The sequence below is a fragment of the Mustelus asterias genome, chromosome 20 (genome assembly GCF_964213995.1).
Source record: "Mustelus asterias chromosome 20, sMusAst1.hap1.1, whole genome shotgun sequence".
NCBI lineage: Eukaryota > Metazoa > Chordata > Chondrichthyes > Carcharhiniformes > Triakidae > Mustelus > Mustelus asterias.
In genome coordinates, this window is record NC_135820.1 from 45,335,952 (window position 1) to 45,353,071 (window position 17,120).

The 17,120-nt window shown below is 46.9% G+C and overlaps 1 protein-coding gene across 1 annotated transcript in view; it reads left to right on the forward strand.

The window, feature by feature from the left end:
- LOC144508246 (cadherin-like protein 26) overlaps window positions 1-17,120 on the forward strand; it is a 105,311-nt gene that overhangs the window by 14,143 nt on the left and 74,048 nt on the right. The window contains exons 5-7 of the mRNA XM_078236062.1: window positions 170-304; window positions 10,837-11,022; window positions 13,572-13,843. Coding sequence (XP_078092188.1) covers window positions 170-304; window positions 10,837-11,022; window positions 13,572-13,843 — 593 coding nt within the window. The remainder of the gene's footprint in view (window positions 1-169; window positions 305-10,836; window positions 11,023-13,571; window positions 13,844-17,120) is intronic.

The following is a 17,120-nucleotide window of genomic DNA, read 5'->3' on the forward strand; positions in this document are numbered from 1 at the left end:
AACTCCAGAAAATATAAACACATTTTCCTCAGTCTCTCCTAATAGAACAATACTCTCATCTCAAGAATCAGCCCAGTGAACATTCATCACTTAAAACAGTCGATATGTGAAAACGACCTCCAAAGTGCATTACATTTTTTTGATTGTTTTTATATCTTTTCTGCTTTAGAGGGTTAAATCGTACACCCTTAATGTTAAAGCAAGAGATAATGGTCATCTGAACATCCTCAGCAGTACTGCAACAGTGCAGGTTAACATCATCGATGCTAACAATAACCTCCCTGCTTTTATCAGAACTGGCAATGTAAGTAGTGTTTATATATTCAGTTGTAAATCTTTAAGCCTTTCAGCATATTTCACTAATTTTCAGATTTGTTTTATTACTGGTTAAAGCGAACTTCTACTTGAAAAAGTTTAATTGAAGTGGGGTGAGAGTTAATTTTCCCCCTTCCTCTGCATAAGTGTACATCAGACGGATTGCACCTAAAGTGTTCTCGACTTAACCTGACACACAACTGTCTGTATTCCTGGGCTCTGGCTAATATTCTAGTTTTCCGCTTTTCTGTGTTAAGCCCATTCCTCGCAAGGAATAAAGTTAATTATTCTTTCATTATGCCAAATGAGATTAAATGAAGCAGTTGGCACCTCTACCTCATCACCATGGGATAGCGTGCTTGGGCAGAATTTTATTAGCCACATGGTGATGGGCTAGAGGCCAGGAGCACAGACAAAATTTGGGGAAGGCTCACTGGGATGGTTCCCCCGTGTCGTGCCGTTTCCAGGAAAGTTTCCCAGCAGCAGTAATGATTGGCATGCCCACAGACTGGGGATGGTCGACCATTTTAGATAACAAAAGGCCCAATTAAAGGCTCCTTTCCTGGGCCACTGTTATTTTCTCAGTGGCAGAGTTGCTCTACTGCCATGTGGGCCGGCTGCAAGGAGATGCTTACCCTGTGGTTACCCAGTAGGGTGACTGAGGCTGGAGGCTCTCCGGCCCAAGGGAAGGGACTGCCATCTGCAAAGGCCCAGCAAAAAGGAAGCATCTCAAAATGTAGTCTGCAGAGCCTTTAACCTTCTAATTGGGCTGGCAGCGTTGAAGGCCTACCTTCCTTGGCTGCCTCCACTGCCTGATGGCTCTTCATTGCCTCCCCTTAGCAATATCACAGGGGAATTCTTGCCTCTTGCCTGGGTGGCTAAGCAGCCAAACAACATGCAAGTGGGACTTCCTTCTGGGAAGATCATACTCTTTTGTTTCTGCTGTAAATACAGACACTGCACCCCTTTCGATGGGCAATGCAGAAGAGACAATGAGCGGATTTCCCGGATCTCTGTCCCTTGTCTGCCATAACAACTGAGGAATAAGTGCTGCCCGGATGCAAAACAGAACAAAATTGGTTTCATTTTTAAAATAAGCATGAGGTCCTGACAGCAGGGGCACTAGTAGATTCCACAACCCAATTTAAAATGGCTATTTCCAACTTGCATAACTGGCACAGGTCTTCCCATTGGTTGCACTTCGAGCTGCTGGGACTGATTTAGGCCGGAATTCTCTGAATTTGGCCCTCAGCCAAATCTTCATTCACTGTAGTGGGACAGGAGAATTCCAGCCGCAGGCGAGGTTGGAGAATCCGGCCTTAAGTCTTACTCCTCTTCTATTGTACAATAAAGTGAATGCAACTCTAAAAGTTTAAGCCTCCTTACTGCTTGCTGCTTCAGATGCATTCAGAACCAACTGATGGTGCTTGATTCTGCTGAGAGCCCTGGGAAATTTAATCCCATCTGGATTTTCTCTGTGATTGGTGGGAAGCAGATACCAGCAGGAAACATGACACGTTACTGTGAAGACCTGATGCTTGCCACATATGCCAACTCTGACCAGAGTGCCAACAGTTTCTCTTACTGACATTTTACAACCTAATATGATTCTTTGCAGAATGGATGGAGTGATCACACTTGCAGATCATGTAGAAGAGGATGAAGCATGTTTTCATATTACTCTAAACTCTCAGAAATAGTTTAATTGCAATAGTTTAATTGCAATTTTCAACGCAAACTCAAATCATGGAGGCGATTCTCCCAAAAGTGCTGAGTTGGTGGGAAAACTGCTCTAGATCACGACTGTTTTCTCAGTTCAACTTCTCACCCGTATCTCCCCAGTCTGTGCACTGCAGAGGTCACAACTGTGAATCTCATTAAAAACCCAAGGGGGCGGGGCCTATCCGCACCAGAGACTGACAGTTCTGGAACTCTGCACATGCACAGTGGCCCCCGATCTGTCAGTCTCAGCTTGATCGCTGGTCAGCCTGGGACCCCCACAGTGCTGCCCCTCCAGCCGCCCCCCCACGGCCCGATCGCGGCCCCCACGACAATTCCCGGGCCAGCACTGACTCCCCTCGCCCCAGAGCGTCCCGATGTCTAGCTCCCCGCATCCAGCAGTGGCGATCCCCCCATCCCCCTTCACCTTGGCAGACCCCGCCCCCCCCCCACCCTACCCAGCCCACCCGCGATCGCTGGCCTCCCTCCAGCCCAGACCAATCTCAATGCAGAGTGACAGCGGGATCTTCCACCTCCACCGATTGCCCCTAGGTCCCGCCCACAATAGACGCTGCCCCTTGGCACTGCCCAATTTCTGGTGGGCAGTGTCTGGCAGTGCCAGCCAGTGCCCCCTGGCACTGCCCAAGTGACAAAGTGCTCATGCCCGGGGGCACCTTGGCACTGCCCAGTGCCCGGTGGGCAGTGCCAAAGTGCTCCCTGGGCATGGGCACTTTGCCACTTGAGCAGTGCCGGGGGCACAGGCTGGCACTGCCAGGGTGCCCATGCCCAGGGGCACCACCCCCCACCACCTGAACCCCTGGGGGGCCCCGATTGCCCCCCTTCATTCCGGCGGGGTCTCCCGCTAGTTCCCCGAATGTGGGAGCTACTCTACCCTGGCGGGGTGGAAGATTCAATCAGGGCTGGGAAGTTCCCGATAATGAAATGCTAAGCATATTTAAACTACATTAAAAAAAGATTCAAATGACTTACCTGTCTTCCCGCCGGACTCCAACTGTTCTCCGGCTCTGGGAGATGCGCATGCTTTCCCGGCACATGCGCAAATCCTGGAAAAAGGCTGACGATGTGCATCTCCCAGCCCGACCCGCCAGAAAAGTTGCGGGTCACGATGGGAGAATCACCCCCCATATTTTATTCATGCCAAAGTCTAGAGACTAGTTTCTCCGGCCTCACAGCCACGTGTTTCCCGCCAGTGGGAGGTGGTACATTGTTTGCTAGCAGCGGGATTCTCTGGTCCAGCCACTATCAATAGGAATTCCCCGGCCGTTCACACCGGCAAAAACGGCTGGAAAAGTCCGGCCTAGTCTTTTCAGTTGCAACATTGGCAGCAATCCATTGAAAACAATATGTTGCAACTGTGCTTTGATTGTAAGATGTGGGTTAAAATTAACACTGCAGATCTTGAAAATCTTTCATGGGATGTGGGTGTTTCTGGCAAGGCCCACATTTATTGCTCACTCCTAATTGCCCTTGAGAATGTGGTGGGGAGCCGTCTTTTTGAGCCACTGCAGTCCATGTGATGTAGGTAAACCCAAAGTGCTTTTAGGGAGGAAGTTCCAGGAATTTGGCTCCGAGATAGTGAAGGAAAAGTGAAATTTTTCCAGGTCAGGATGGTGTCTGTCTTGGAGGGAACTTGCAGGTGGAGTTCACATGCATCTGCTGCCCTCGTCCTTCTAGGTGATGGAGGTCGTGGGTTTGGAAGGGTTTGTCGAAGGATGCTTGATGAGTTGCTGCAGTGCATTTTATAGATGCACGTTCAGCTGGTACTGTGTCAATGGTGGAGGAAGTGAATGTTGAAGATGGTGGATGGGATACCAATCAGGTGGACTGCTTTGTCCTGGATCGTGTCAAGTTTCTTGAGTCTTGTTGGAGCTTCACTCATCCAGGCAAGGGGACAGTATTCCATCACACTCTTGACTTTTGTCAAGATTTTTCAGATAGTCGGTGCAGACTTGATGGGCTGAATGGCCTCCTTCTGCACTGTAGGGATTCTATTCTGATTGTAAGATGTAGGTTAAAATAACACTGCAGATCTTCAACATTTTTCATGGGATGTGGGTGTTGCTAGCAAGGCGCACATTTATTGCCATTCCTAATTGGCCTTGAGAATGTGGTGGTGAGGCGCCTTCTTGAACCGGGGTTCTTGAACCGGGATTTATGGACAGGCTTTGGAGAATCAGGAGGTGAGCTATGCCACAGAATTCCCACTCTGTTACCTACTCTTGTAGCCACAGTATTTATATGATTGGTCCAGTTCAGTTACTGGTACATCAAGCTTTGGCTACGCTATTACATACTGAGCTCTCAACTCAGGTGCAGGCATTCTTAAATCTTCACTCCAGTGCCTTGCGTTCAATCTGATCTATGAGGGACAATATGCATCTCAGCACAGCCAAGGATTAGGAGCGCTTTGCTTGGACACTGTGCCATTCCCAACTTCCTAGGGGGATATAGCTGCTTGCCCAGTTGGCCAATGGTACATGCACACCATGGCAGTCAGTGATTTTGAAAGTCAGTGCACCAAGTGCTAAATATTGAGCAGCAAGTAGTGCCACTCACACAGATCAATGGTGTCTGAATGGGCATAATTGCATGACTAATTTGACTCCAGTCATGACAATTGAATTACAACTGAATGGTTTCTGCTGCAGCAGATCAATGACATGTCTTTCCATTAATCTTTCCATTTTCAAGATCCCCTAAGAGTCCTATATGTCTCAATAAGGTCGCTTCTCATTCTTCTGAACTCCAATGAGTACAGGCCCAAACTGCTTAACCTCTCCTCATAAGAAAATCCCTCCATATCAGGGATCAACCTAGTGACATTTTCTGGATTGCCTCCAATGCCAGTATATCTTTCCTTAGATAAGGGGACTAAAACTGTTCACAGTATTCCAGGTGTGGTCTAACTAGTGCCTTGTATAGTTTTAGCAAGACTTTCCTATTTTTACATGCCCCATTCCCTTTGAAATAAAGGCCAACATTCCATTGCCTCCCCAATTACTTGCTGAACTTGCATGCTAGCTTTTTGTGATTTATGCACGAGGACACCCAAATCCCTCAGTGCTGCAGCTTTCTGCAGTCATTCTCCATTTAAATAATATTCAGATCCTTTATTCTTCCTACCAAAGTGCATAACTTCACATTTTCTTACATTATATTCCATCTGCCAAGTTTTTGCCCATGCATCTAACCTATCTATATCCCTCTGTCGACTCTTTGTGTCATCCTCACCACTTGCCTTCCCACCTATTTTTGAATCATCTGAAAACTTGGCAACAGTACATTCATTTCCCTCATCCAAGTCATTTATATATATTGTGAATAATTGTGACCCCAGAATGGATCCCTGTTGCACTTCACTAGTTACAGGTTGCATTCCAGCAAATGCACAATGCATCAGCAGAAAGGTATGGGCAAAATAGTGCCATCTGCAGAAATGCCATCTGCAGTGATCATGCTATGGCCTCAAAGCTGGTTACATATTCCTGTGAACTTGCTGACCCACATAATGGTGCCATGGTGTGGCACAGTGAATGATTCTTGAGACACACCATGCAGTGCCATCCCACTTCAAGCAATTATTAAACAGAGGACAAGTGATGGGTTGCTGCATCATTGGTGCCTGGGTTTTCTGTTCCTTTCCTTTTCCTTCGGGAGTCTAATTAACACTTTAGCCTCGCAAAAGTTGCTGATGGGTTGTAACATGCTTTAAAACTCGTAAAGCTTTCTGAACTTTCGTCCCTCATTGTGACACTCACTTTATTAATGTGGTCCCCTTAAATTTTACTGATATGCAATTTGCCTCTTTCACCACTTATCACTCAAGACATCTGAGCTTACTGTGGTGAACCATAGATGGTTACCACTATGGGTACTGAACCATAGATGATTAGCACTATGGGTACTTGTACATATGTTACTGTTGTTACTGTTGGGGTTAGGGTTGGGGTGTTCTACCTGTTGGTATTGTTCTGTGGTACACTCCGGTTGGCTCCGCCTACCTGTAGGAGTATAAAGGTCACTGCACTGCCTAGTGACCCTTTAGTCTGGGATTGTATTGTTAAGCAGTATGCTCCATTCTTGTTACTAATAAAAGCCTTTATTTCCCGGGGTACGATCCAGCCTCCCGAATGATTTAATCGCGCATCAATTTTATTAGTAACAATTTGTGGTTGAAAAAAAAACCATGGAACAAATGTTAAAACCCGATCAGCTTACCTTAGATCCGCGTGCAGCTGGAGCGTCGAACACTTTCGACCATTGGTTGAAGTGTTTCCAAGATTACATCGACGCCTCAACAGCGATTCAAAACGACGCCGATAGATTGCGGGTCCTCCACGCAAGGGTAAGCGACACGGTGTATGCAACAATCCGCGATGCCCAAGACTACAAAGGGGCCATCGAACTACTTAAGAAACTGTACAACAAACCGCCAAACGAGATTCATGCTCGGCACCTACTAGCCACTCAACGGCGGCAGCCCGGCGAAACGACGGCACAGTACCTGCGCGAACTTCAGCAGCTAGCCAGAGCCTGCAATTGCAAGCCAGTGTCGGCGACCCAGTATACTAACGATTTGATCCGAGATGCGTTTGTGGCGGGAATCGGCTCATCCTATATTCGCCTGCGGCTGCTAGAGCAAGGTAACTTGGACCTAGCTAAGACGGTGGAATTGGCTGATGCGATGGAAACGGCCTCCAGAAGTCTTGAAACTTACCCCACTGACCACGTGGGAACATCGTGGCAAGTACAGCCACCGACTCAACTCTACCCAGCGGCTCCGAGGAACTGCGCGATCGTGCTTTCAACCTCGGATCTGACAGCGGCGGCAGCTCCAGGTGGCCCGCAGTGCTATTTCTGTGGATTGGCAAAGCACCCTCGTCAGCGATGTCCGGCCAGAACGGTATTTTGCTCCGCGTGTGGGAAGAAAGGGCACTAAGCTAAAGTGTGCCGAGCTAAACCACCTTCGAAGCCAAGCAGTGCGGCGTGTGACTCTCCAGGATCTGTCTCCTCGTCTCCGGCTTCGTCGAGGTCTTCCACCACGTGTGATTCACGAGCGCCGCCATTCCTGAGGACGACGACGCAAGACACGTGCGACCTGCGAGTGCCGCCACTTTCAACGCCATCGACCATGTGCGATCTATGGGCGCAGCCATTTTGGTCGACACCAACCGCAGACGACCAGCAGGGGTCATCATCATCAACCATCTCAGCTGCCTGCAGTTGCACTCAAGATTCAACGGTGGCGTCATCATCCTGGACCAGGCCAAGCCTCACAGACTCGACAAGTCCATGATGGACATAGAGGTAAACGGACGCCTGATACATTGTCTGTTTGACAGCGGGAGCACGGAGAGTTTCATTCATCCTGACACCGTGAAACAGTGTGGTCTCCGAGTACAGACTGTCAGACAGACAATTTCTATGGCATCGAGGTCCCGATCTGTTACCGTTCTTGGGAGCTGCGTGGTAAACCTAATGGTGCGGGGCACAGTTTATGAGAACTTCAGGCTCCTTGTGTTACCGCACCTTTGCGCTCCGATACTCCTGGGACTAGACTTTATGATCCACCTGAGGAGTGTGACCCTGCAGTACGATGGGCCACTCCCTCCACTTTCAGTGGGAGAACAGCAGCCTCCAAATTGCCCAGCGTGCTCCACGTGCAGTCTCTCGACACTCAGAATCACCCCTCCATCTTTATTTGAGAATCTTGTGCCAGACTGCAAGCCCATCGCAACTAAGAGCAGGCGTTACAGCGCTGAGGATCGGATCTTTATTCGATCTGAGGTTCAGTGGCTCCTCAGGGAAGGGATCATTCAACCTAGCACTAGCCCATGGAGAGCACAAGTTGTGGTGGTTAAAACTGGAAACAAGCCCCGGATGGTCATAGACTATAGTCAGACCATTAATAGGTACATGCAGCTGGACGCGTACCCTCTCCTGCGCATATCTGACATGGTCAACCAGATTGCGCAGTACCGGGTGTTCGCCACCATCGACTTGAAGTCAGCCTATCACCAGCTCCCCATTCGCCCAGAGGACCGAAAATATACGGCCTTTGAGGCGGATGGTCGTCTCTACCACTTCTTAAGGGTCCCCTTTGGTGTCACGAATGGGGTCTCGGTCTTCCAGCGTGAGATGGACCGAATGGTGGACCAAAACGGGCTACGGGGCTACCTTCCCGTACCTGGACAATGTCACTATCTGCGGCCATGACCAGCAGGACCACGATGCCAACCTCCTAAAGTTTTTGCGCACTGCGTCTCACCTGAATCTGACCTATAACAGGGAGAAGTGTGTATTTAGCAAGCGCCGCCTAGCAATTCTCGTATACGTGGTGGAAAACGGGGTCCTTGGCCCTGATCCAGACCATATGCGTCCCCTCCTGGAACTTCCCCTACCCACTAGCATCAAAGAACTGAGAAGATGCTTAGGCTTCTTTTCGTATTACGCTCAGTGGGTTCCCAATTATGCGGACAAAGCCCGTCCGCTCATAAAGTCTACCTCTTTTCCCCTGAAGGAATAAAAGCTGACATTGCGAAAGCCACGATGCACGCTGTCGATGAGTCCATCCCCTTCCAGGTGGAGAGTGATGCATCTGATTTCGCCCTGGCCGCCACACTTAACCAGGTGGGCAGGCCCGTCGCCTTTTCCCCTCGCACCCTCCAAGGCCCTGAAATTCCGCACTCCGCTGTGGAAAAAGAGGCTCAGGCCATTGTGGAGGCCGTCCGGCATTGGCGCCATTATTTGGCTGGAAAATGATTCACCCTGCTCACGGACCAGCGGTCCGTGGCGTTCATGTTCAACAACACGTTAAGGGGTAAGATCAAAAATGATAAAATCTTGAGGAGGAGAATTGAACTCTCCACCTACAACTATGATATCATGTACCGTCCGGGGAAGCTCAATGAGCCCTCAGATTCCCTGTCGCGTGGAACATGTGCCAGTGTGCAGGAGGACTGGCTACAAGCCCTTCACAATGATCTCTGCCATCCGGGGATCACTCGGCTCTTCCATTTTGTAAAGGCCCGGAATCTACCCTACTCTGTAGAAGATGACAGGTCGATAACTCGAAGCTGCCAGGTATGTGCTGAATGCAAGCCGCATTTCTACCGACCTGACAGGGCACACCTTATTAAAGCCACTCGCCCTTTTGAAAGACTGAGTGTTGATTTCAAGGGCCCCCTTCCTTCGACAGATCGGAATGTGTACTTCCTCAACGTGGTTGACGAGTACTCCCGATTCCCTTTTGCCATTCCCTTTTCAGACATGACCGCTGCCACGGTTATCAAAGCATTGCGGGATCTTTTCACCCTGTTTGGTTACCCCAGTTATATCCACAGTGATAGGGGTTCATCGTTTATGAGTGACGACTTGAGGCAATACCTGCTCTCAAAAGGGATTGCCTCAAGTAGGACTACGAGTTACAACTCCAGGGGTAACGGGCAGGTCGAAAGAGAAAACGCTACAGTCTGGAAGCCTGTCTTACTGGCATTGAGGTCTAAGGGTCTTCCAGTCTCCCGTTGGCAAGAGGTACTTTCTGATGCGCTCCATTCAATCCGGTCCCTCCTGTGTACGGCAACCAACGCTACCCCACATGAGTGGATGTTTACCTTCCCTAGGAAGTCTTCCTCTGGGACCTCACTGCCGTCTTGGTTGACGTACTCAGGACCTGTCCTCCTGCGGCGGCATGTTAGGACCCGCAAGTCCGACCCTTTGGTTGAACAGGTCCATCTCCTCCACGCCAACCCTCAATATGCCTATGTAGCATATCCTGACGGGCGAGAGGACACGGTCTCTATTCGAGATCTGGCGCCTGCAGGGGACCTGGAAACCCCCGTCGCTCCCGCACCCCTGGTTAGGGACCCTTGCCCTTTATCTCCCCTCCTGACACGGCGCGGGCAGTATCGGGACCACCACTTAATCCTCTTACTCCCGTGTACAGCTTGCCTGAGTCCAGGAGATTGTCGCCACCTCGGGGCGTTCCTGAGTCCAGGAGATTGTCGCCACCTCGTGGTCCACCCGTCCGTGAGGAACTGGAGGAGTCACTGGACACCGTCTTGGAGAGAGGGTCATCATGGTCACCAGAACCGGTGTTACCGCCAGTGTTGAGGAGGTCGCAGAGACGGTGCGGCCCTCCGATACGACTGAACTTGTGAATATATGGACAGTTCGTACTGTTATTTTGCCCCACCGGCCTTTGTTTTAAAGGAGGGGTGAATGTGGTGAACCATAGATGGTTACCACTATGGGTACTGAACCATAGATGGTTAGCACTATGGGTACTTGTACATATGTTACTGTTGTTACTGTTGGGGTTAGGGTTGGGGTGTTCTACCTGTTGGTATTGTTCTGTGGTACACTCCGGTTGGCTCCGCCTACCTGTAGGAGTATAAAGGTCACTGCACTGCCTGGTGACCCTTTAGTCTGGGATTGTATTGTTAAGCAGTATGCTCCATTCTTGGTACTAATAAAAGCCTTTATTTCCCGGGGTACGATCCAGCCGCCCAAGTGATTTAATCGCGCATCACTTACATCTGGAGTTATGCAAATAGTCTTCTACTGGTAAACTGAGTGCTATTATTGTTGTGAGATTTGCATTTGATGTCGATATATGAATATCAAATCTGTTTGGGACAGGCTAATGTTGGAAGACACAACGTGGCCCTATAAATCTGATGCACCATTGGATTTGAATTGGTTTGTTTATTGACCAGCAGGGTGTGTCTTTTTGAGAATCGTGAGAGTTAACATTTTAACAAATATTCATACAATCTTTAGTTTTCAGGTGAAATAATGGAAAATGATGAACATGTCGCTATACTTAGAGTGAGTGTCACTGACAAAGACATTCCCAAAACACCAGCCTGGAGGGCAAAGTATAAAATAATAGAAGGCAATGAACATGATCATTACAAGATTGAAACTGACCCAGAAACAAATGATGGAGTTCTATCCCTTGTTAAGGTGAACAGTTTACTTTACTTAACGATAATCGTATTGGCCATTCAATGCTTCATTGCTGGACCAGGAATGATTAAGATAAGGCATCCAATATACCGGGGCTTAACATTTTGCTTTAGAGCTACCTATCAGATAGAGTCATAGAGGTTTACAGCATGGAAACAGGCCCTTCGGCCCACCTTGTCCATGCCATCTCTTTTTTAACCCCTAAGCTAGTCCCAATTGCCCGCGTTTGGCCCATATTCCTCTATACCCATCTTACCCATGTAACTGCCTGAATGCTTTTTAAAAGACAAAAATGTACCCGCCTCTACTACTACCTCTGGCAGCTTGTTCCAAACACGCACCACTCTCTGTGTGAAAAAATTGCCCCTCTGGACCCTTTTGTATTTCTCCCCTCTCACCTTAAACCTATGCCCTCTAGTTTTAGGGTCCTCTATCTTTGGGAAAAGATGTTGACTATCTAGTTGATCTATGCCCCTCATTAATTCATAGACCTCTATAAGATCACCCCTAAGCTTCCTATGCTCCAGAGAAAAAAGTCCCAGTCTATCCAGCCTCTCTTTTTAGCTCAAACCATCAAGTCCCGGTAGCATCCTAGTCAATCTTTTCTGCACTTTTTCTAGTTTAATAATATCCTTTCTATAATAGGGTGACCAGAACTGTACACAGTATTCCAAGTGTGGCCTTACCAATGTCTTGTACAACTTCAACAAGATGTCCCAACTCCTGTATCCATTGTTTTGACCAATGAAACCAAGCATGCCGAATCTTAGTCTTTAAATTGTCTAACATGAAAAACAGATCCAGCTTTTCCCTTCTGCCAGAATATAGATGCCCCAGTGCACTTCACTGCTGATAAAGCATTTTTTAAAGTGAAGTCAGTTGTTGTATAAGAAATGTGGCAGCCAAATTGCACACAGCAAGACCCCACTAAGAGAAATCTCATCACGACCAAATAACCTGGCTAGTTGAGGCACAATAATTGGGCAGAAACGAGTTCCCTTTCTCTTCAAAATAGTGGTGTTGGATCTTTTACATCCACCTGTGAGAGTTGGAAGTAAGCTAAACATCTCCTCTAAAAGGTGGACCTTCCAGCAATGCAGTAGGCCCTCATTACAGCGCTAGAGTGCCAATATAAAATTAAGAACTTGTTATTTAAAACTACAATCTTCTGGTTTAGCGTCAAAGAGCTTATTAATAACTAGTGGACATCTTATGTAATAGGAATGGGCTGAACTGGCTGCCTGATGAGAGATTTAAAGACTGTTTGTCCTCCGCTCTTTCATGTCCATATTTCAGGTTCCAAATTAAAAACAGCAGATGAGCTTGCCACTAAATTTAGGGGCATGGGACATAAAGGAAGGAATTGAGGATAAACTGTGTAAAACATCGACTTGGCCTCAACTGGAGTACTTCATTCAGTCATGGGCACCACACTTTAGGAAGAATGTGAAGGTATTAAAGAAGGTGCAGAAAAGGTTCATGCAAATAGTTTTTGGAATGAGGAATTTCAGTTATGTAGATAGATCTGAGAAGTAGGGACCATTCTTCTCGTAGAAGGGAAGGTTGAGGAGAGGTTTGATAGTTGTGTTCAAAATCATGAGGGGCCGGATAAAGTAGGTAGGGCAAAACTGTTCCCATTGGTGGGAGGACCAAGAACCAAAGGACACAGAGTATCATGGAATCCCTACAATGCAGAAGAGGCCATTCAGTCCATCGAGTCTGCACTGACCCTCCGAAAGAGCACCCCACCTAGACCCAACCCCTTGCTCTATCCCTGTTACACCACACATTTTACCATGCCAATCCACCTAACCTTTGGACTGTGGGAGGAAACCAGAGCACCCGGAGGAAACCCACGCAGACATGGGGAGAACATGCAAATTCCACACAGTCACCCAAGGCCAGAATTGAACCCGGGTCCCTGCCACTGTGAGGCAGCAGTGCTAAACACTGTGTCACCATGTCACTCAGTTTTAAGGTAATTAGCAAAAGAAAGTGTAGCGACATGAGGGAAAATATTCGACATAAGGGAAAATATTATTTACACAGAGAGTGTTTAGTATCTGCAATGTACCGCCTCAGAGTGTGATGGAGGTGGATTTGGTAGCTTTCAAAAGGGAATTGGATCATTATCTGAAGAGGAAAAATTTACAGGGCTATGGGGAGAAGGCAGCAGAGTGGCACTAGCTCAATTGCTGAGAGCAGGCAGTGACCCTATGGCCTCCTTCTGTGCAGTAACCATTCTAATATCCTATCATTCTAACTTCACTTTGAACAAAAAATTATGTTGGCCTCAGTTTGAAGACCAGTGTGCTCTACAATTTCAAAAGATATTTACTGATAGAGGAATACGGGTAGTGCACACCATTTCTGTTCACATGTTTTGTTTCCCATGTCAACATGTACATTGCTGCCACAAGCTGGGAACTGAGGAACGTTGCTGTGTTTAAGCACTTCATGGAAAATGTTTTTTGTTGGAACCTAATGTTTTATTGAGCGACCTGAGCAGATATTGTTTATTGGAATTTTTTCTCTTACCTCTGCAGCATTTGAATTACGAAGGTGGTCCAAAAAGAGAGCTAAAGATCTCTGTCGAAAATGAGGAAGGATTTTTCACTTGCCCAGACATGACAGATGAGCAAAAGGCTGATGCACTAGACAGTGTATCTGTTAGTGTCAATGTGCATGATATCAATGACGCACCAGTGGTCCACCCTTCAGAAGTAACTGTTCGACTATTGGAAAGTCTCAAGCCAAACACTGAATTGATGAGATTCAATGCAACGGATCCTGACAAATTCTTTGTAAATAAAATCAGGTAAGAAGCATCTAAATCTAAATCATAGAGTATGTCAAAGTTAACAAATACTTTGTCATCACCTTTTCAGTATTTTACCTCATTGTAATTTTTTTCACTCCTTCCTCTTTTTATTCTTCTAATGCAAATCAGAAACATGCAAAACACAGGTTTCACTTATCTTACTTCTTTTAATGTAACTAATGTGCCATGGATTAACGAACAAAATACATACAGTTGTAATTTCTTTCCTGATGTGGAGATGCCGGCGTTGGACAGGGATGGGCACGGTAAGAAGTCTCACAACACCAGGTTAAAGTCCAATAGGTTTATTTGGAATCATGAGCTTTCAGAGCGCTGCTCCTTCATCAAGTGAGTCCCTGGTGAGTCACTCACCTGATGAAGGAGCAGCACTCCGAAATTCGTGACTCCAAATAAACCTGTTGGACTTTAACCTGGTGTTGTGAGACTTCTTACTGTAATTTTTTTCCTGTCAGCCATTAATAGTTTAAAGGAACACATACAAATGTATTCCCATAAAAATTGACTCTGCTTTTAAAGCAGCTTCTTTTGCAGCTTCTTCAACTTCTTTAGCATCCTAGTAAATCTTTTCTGCACTCTGTCTAGTTTAATAATATCCTTTCTATTATAGGGTGACCAGAACTGCACACAGTATTCCAAGTGTGGCCTTATCAATGTCTTGTACAACTTCAACAAGACATCCCAACTCCTGAATTCAATGTTTTGACCAACAAAACCAAGCATGCCAAATGCCTTCTTCACCACCCTGTCCACTTGTGATCCACTTTCAAGGAGCTATGAACCTGCACCCCTAGATCACTTTGTTCTATAACTCTCCCCTACCATGCGGTACCTTATCAAAGGCCTTGCTAAAGACCATGTAGACAACATCGACGGCACTGCCCTCATCTACCTTCTTGGTTACCCCTTCAAAAAGCTCAATCAAATTTCTGAGACATGTTTTTCCACTCACAAACCCATGCTGACTGACCCTAATCAGTTCTTGCCCCTCTAAATGCCTGTAGATCCTGTCTCTTAGAATACCTTCTAACAACTTACCCACTACAGACGTTAGGCTCACCGGCCTGTAGTTTCCAGGCTTTTCCCTGCAGCCCTCTTAAACAAAAGCACAACATTTGCCACCCTCCAATCTTCAGGCACCTCACCTGTGGCTGTCGATGATTCAAATATCTCTGCTAGAGGATCCACAATTTCCTCCCTAGCTTCCCACAACGTCCTGGGATACATTTCATCAGGTCCCGGGGATATCTTTATGCGCTTTAAGACTTCCAGCACCTCCTTCTCTGTAATATATACACTCCTCAAGACATCACTATTTATTTCCCAAGCTCCCTGACATCCATGCCTTTCTCAACAGTAAATACTGATGAGAAATATTCATTTAGGATCTCACCCATCTCTTGTCGATCAGCACATTGATGATTCTTAAGAGGCCCTATTCTCTCCCTAGTTACACTTTTGTCCTTTATGTAGTTGTAGGAGATCTTTGGGTTCTCCTTTGCCTTATCTGCCAAAGCAATTGCGTGTTCCCTTTTTTCCCTCCTGATTTCTCTCTACTTCTACCAGCCTTGCCCTTCACTCTAAAAAGAATGTGGCGCAGTGGTTAGTACTGCTGATTCACAATGCCAAGGACCTGGGTTCGATTCCCAGCTTGGATCACTGGGGTTTCTTCTGGGTGCTCTGGTTTCCTCCCACAGTGCAAAAACTGACCACTGCTGGTCAGTGCATTGCCCATGCTAAATTCTCGCTCAGTGTAACTGAACAGGTGCTGGAATGTGGCTATTAGGGGATTTCCACAGTAACTTCATTGCAGTGTCAATGTAAGCCTACTTGTGACACTAATGAATAATCTTTAAACATGTTAAAACTCCATTGTGTGTGTATGGCCCTTAAAGGGGCCAGTTACTACATCCCTCTATCTTTAAGTGCCTTATTATACAATATATAAATGATACAATTTCCAAAACAATGGCAATAATGAATATTTTTAACACAATTTATCAGAAACTCGATGTCAGGGAACTTTCTCTTTCTCTGGGAGAGATGTAACTCAACTGGTTGATGTTCCACAGTAGAGGTAATTTCAGTTGCTTCACTGGGACTCTCCTCTGGAATCTGTGCTTCACTTCCCACTGTTCCCTCAGTGTCATTGGGAGCAGCACTTTGGCCTGCCACTGGCTGATCAGCCACTTCACTCCTTGGACAAACAACAACACTACTTGCTGGCACAATTGGATCAGACAGTAACTCAAGTTCTTGTGATAGCTCCCACCTCCTCAAATGATCTGTGTCTTTCTTCACTAACTTGTCCTGCACTTTCATCTCATAAGACGATGGCCCCGCCCTGAGACCCATTTAGATCCGGTTCCAAAATTCTTCACAAAGACTGGATCATCTATCTCAAATGCTCTTTCTACTTTTGATGAGTCATGGTTTCTTTTCTGACAACTCCGCTTTGTCTCCAACCTTCTCACCAAATTTTGGAACGACCAAGCTCAGCCTGGTTCTCAAGCCTCGGACTCATCTACAGCTCAGCTGGAGCTATTTCAGTAGTGGCATGCGCTGTGGTTATATAGGCTAACAGGAACCATGCTATCTTAGTTTCCAGTGACCCAGGTGGCTACTTCTTCATACCAGTCTTGTAAGTCTGACTTGTATGTTCGGCCAATCCATTTGAAGATTTGCCACAGTACAGTTATATTTAAGAACATAAGAACGTAAGAAATAGGAGCAGGAGTAGGCCATCTGGCCCTTCGAGCCTGCCCCGCCATTCAACACGACCATGGCTGATCTGAAGCGAATCAGTTCCACTTACCCGCCTGCTCCCCATATCCCCTAATTCCCTTATCGATCAGAAAACTATCTACCCGTGATTTAAACATATTCAACGAGGAAGCCTCCACCACTTCAATGGGCAGAGAATTCCAGAGATTCACTACCCTCTGAGAGAAGAAGTTCCCCCTCAACTCTGTTCTGAACCGGCCCCCCCTTATTTTGAGGCTGTGCCCTCTAGTTCTGGTTTCCCTTCTAAGTGGAAAGAATCTCTCCACCTCTACCCTATCCAGCCCCTTCATTATGTTATATGTCTCTATAAGATCACCCCTCATCCTTCTAAACTCCAACGAGTACAGACCCAATCTGTTCAATCTCTCCTCATAAGCTACACCCCTCATCTCCGGTATCAACCTGGTGAACCTTCTCTGCACTCCCTCCAAGGCCAATATATCCTTTCGCAAATAAGGGGACCAAAACTGCA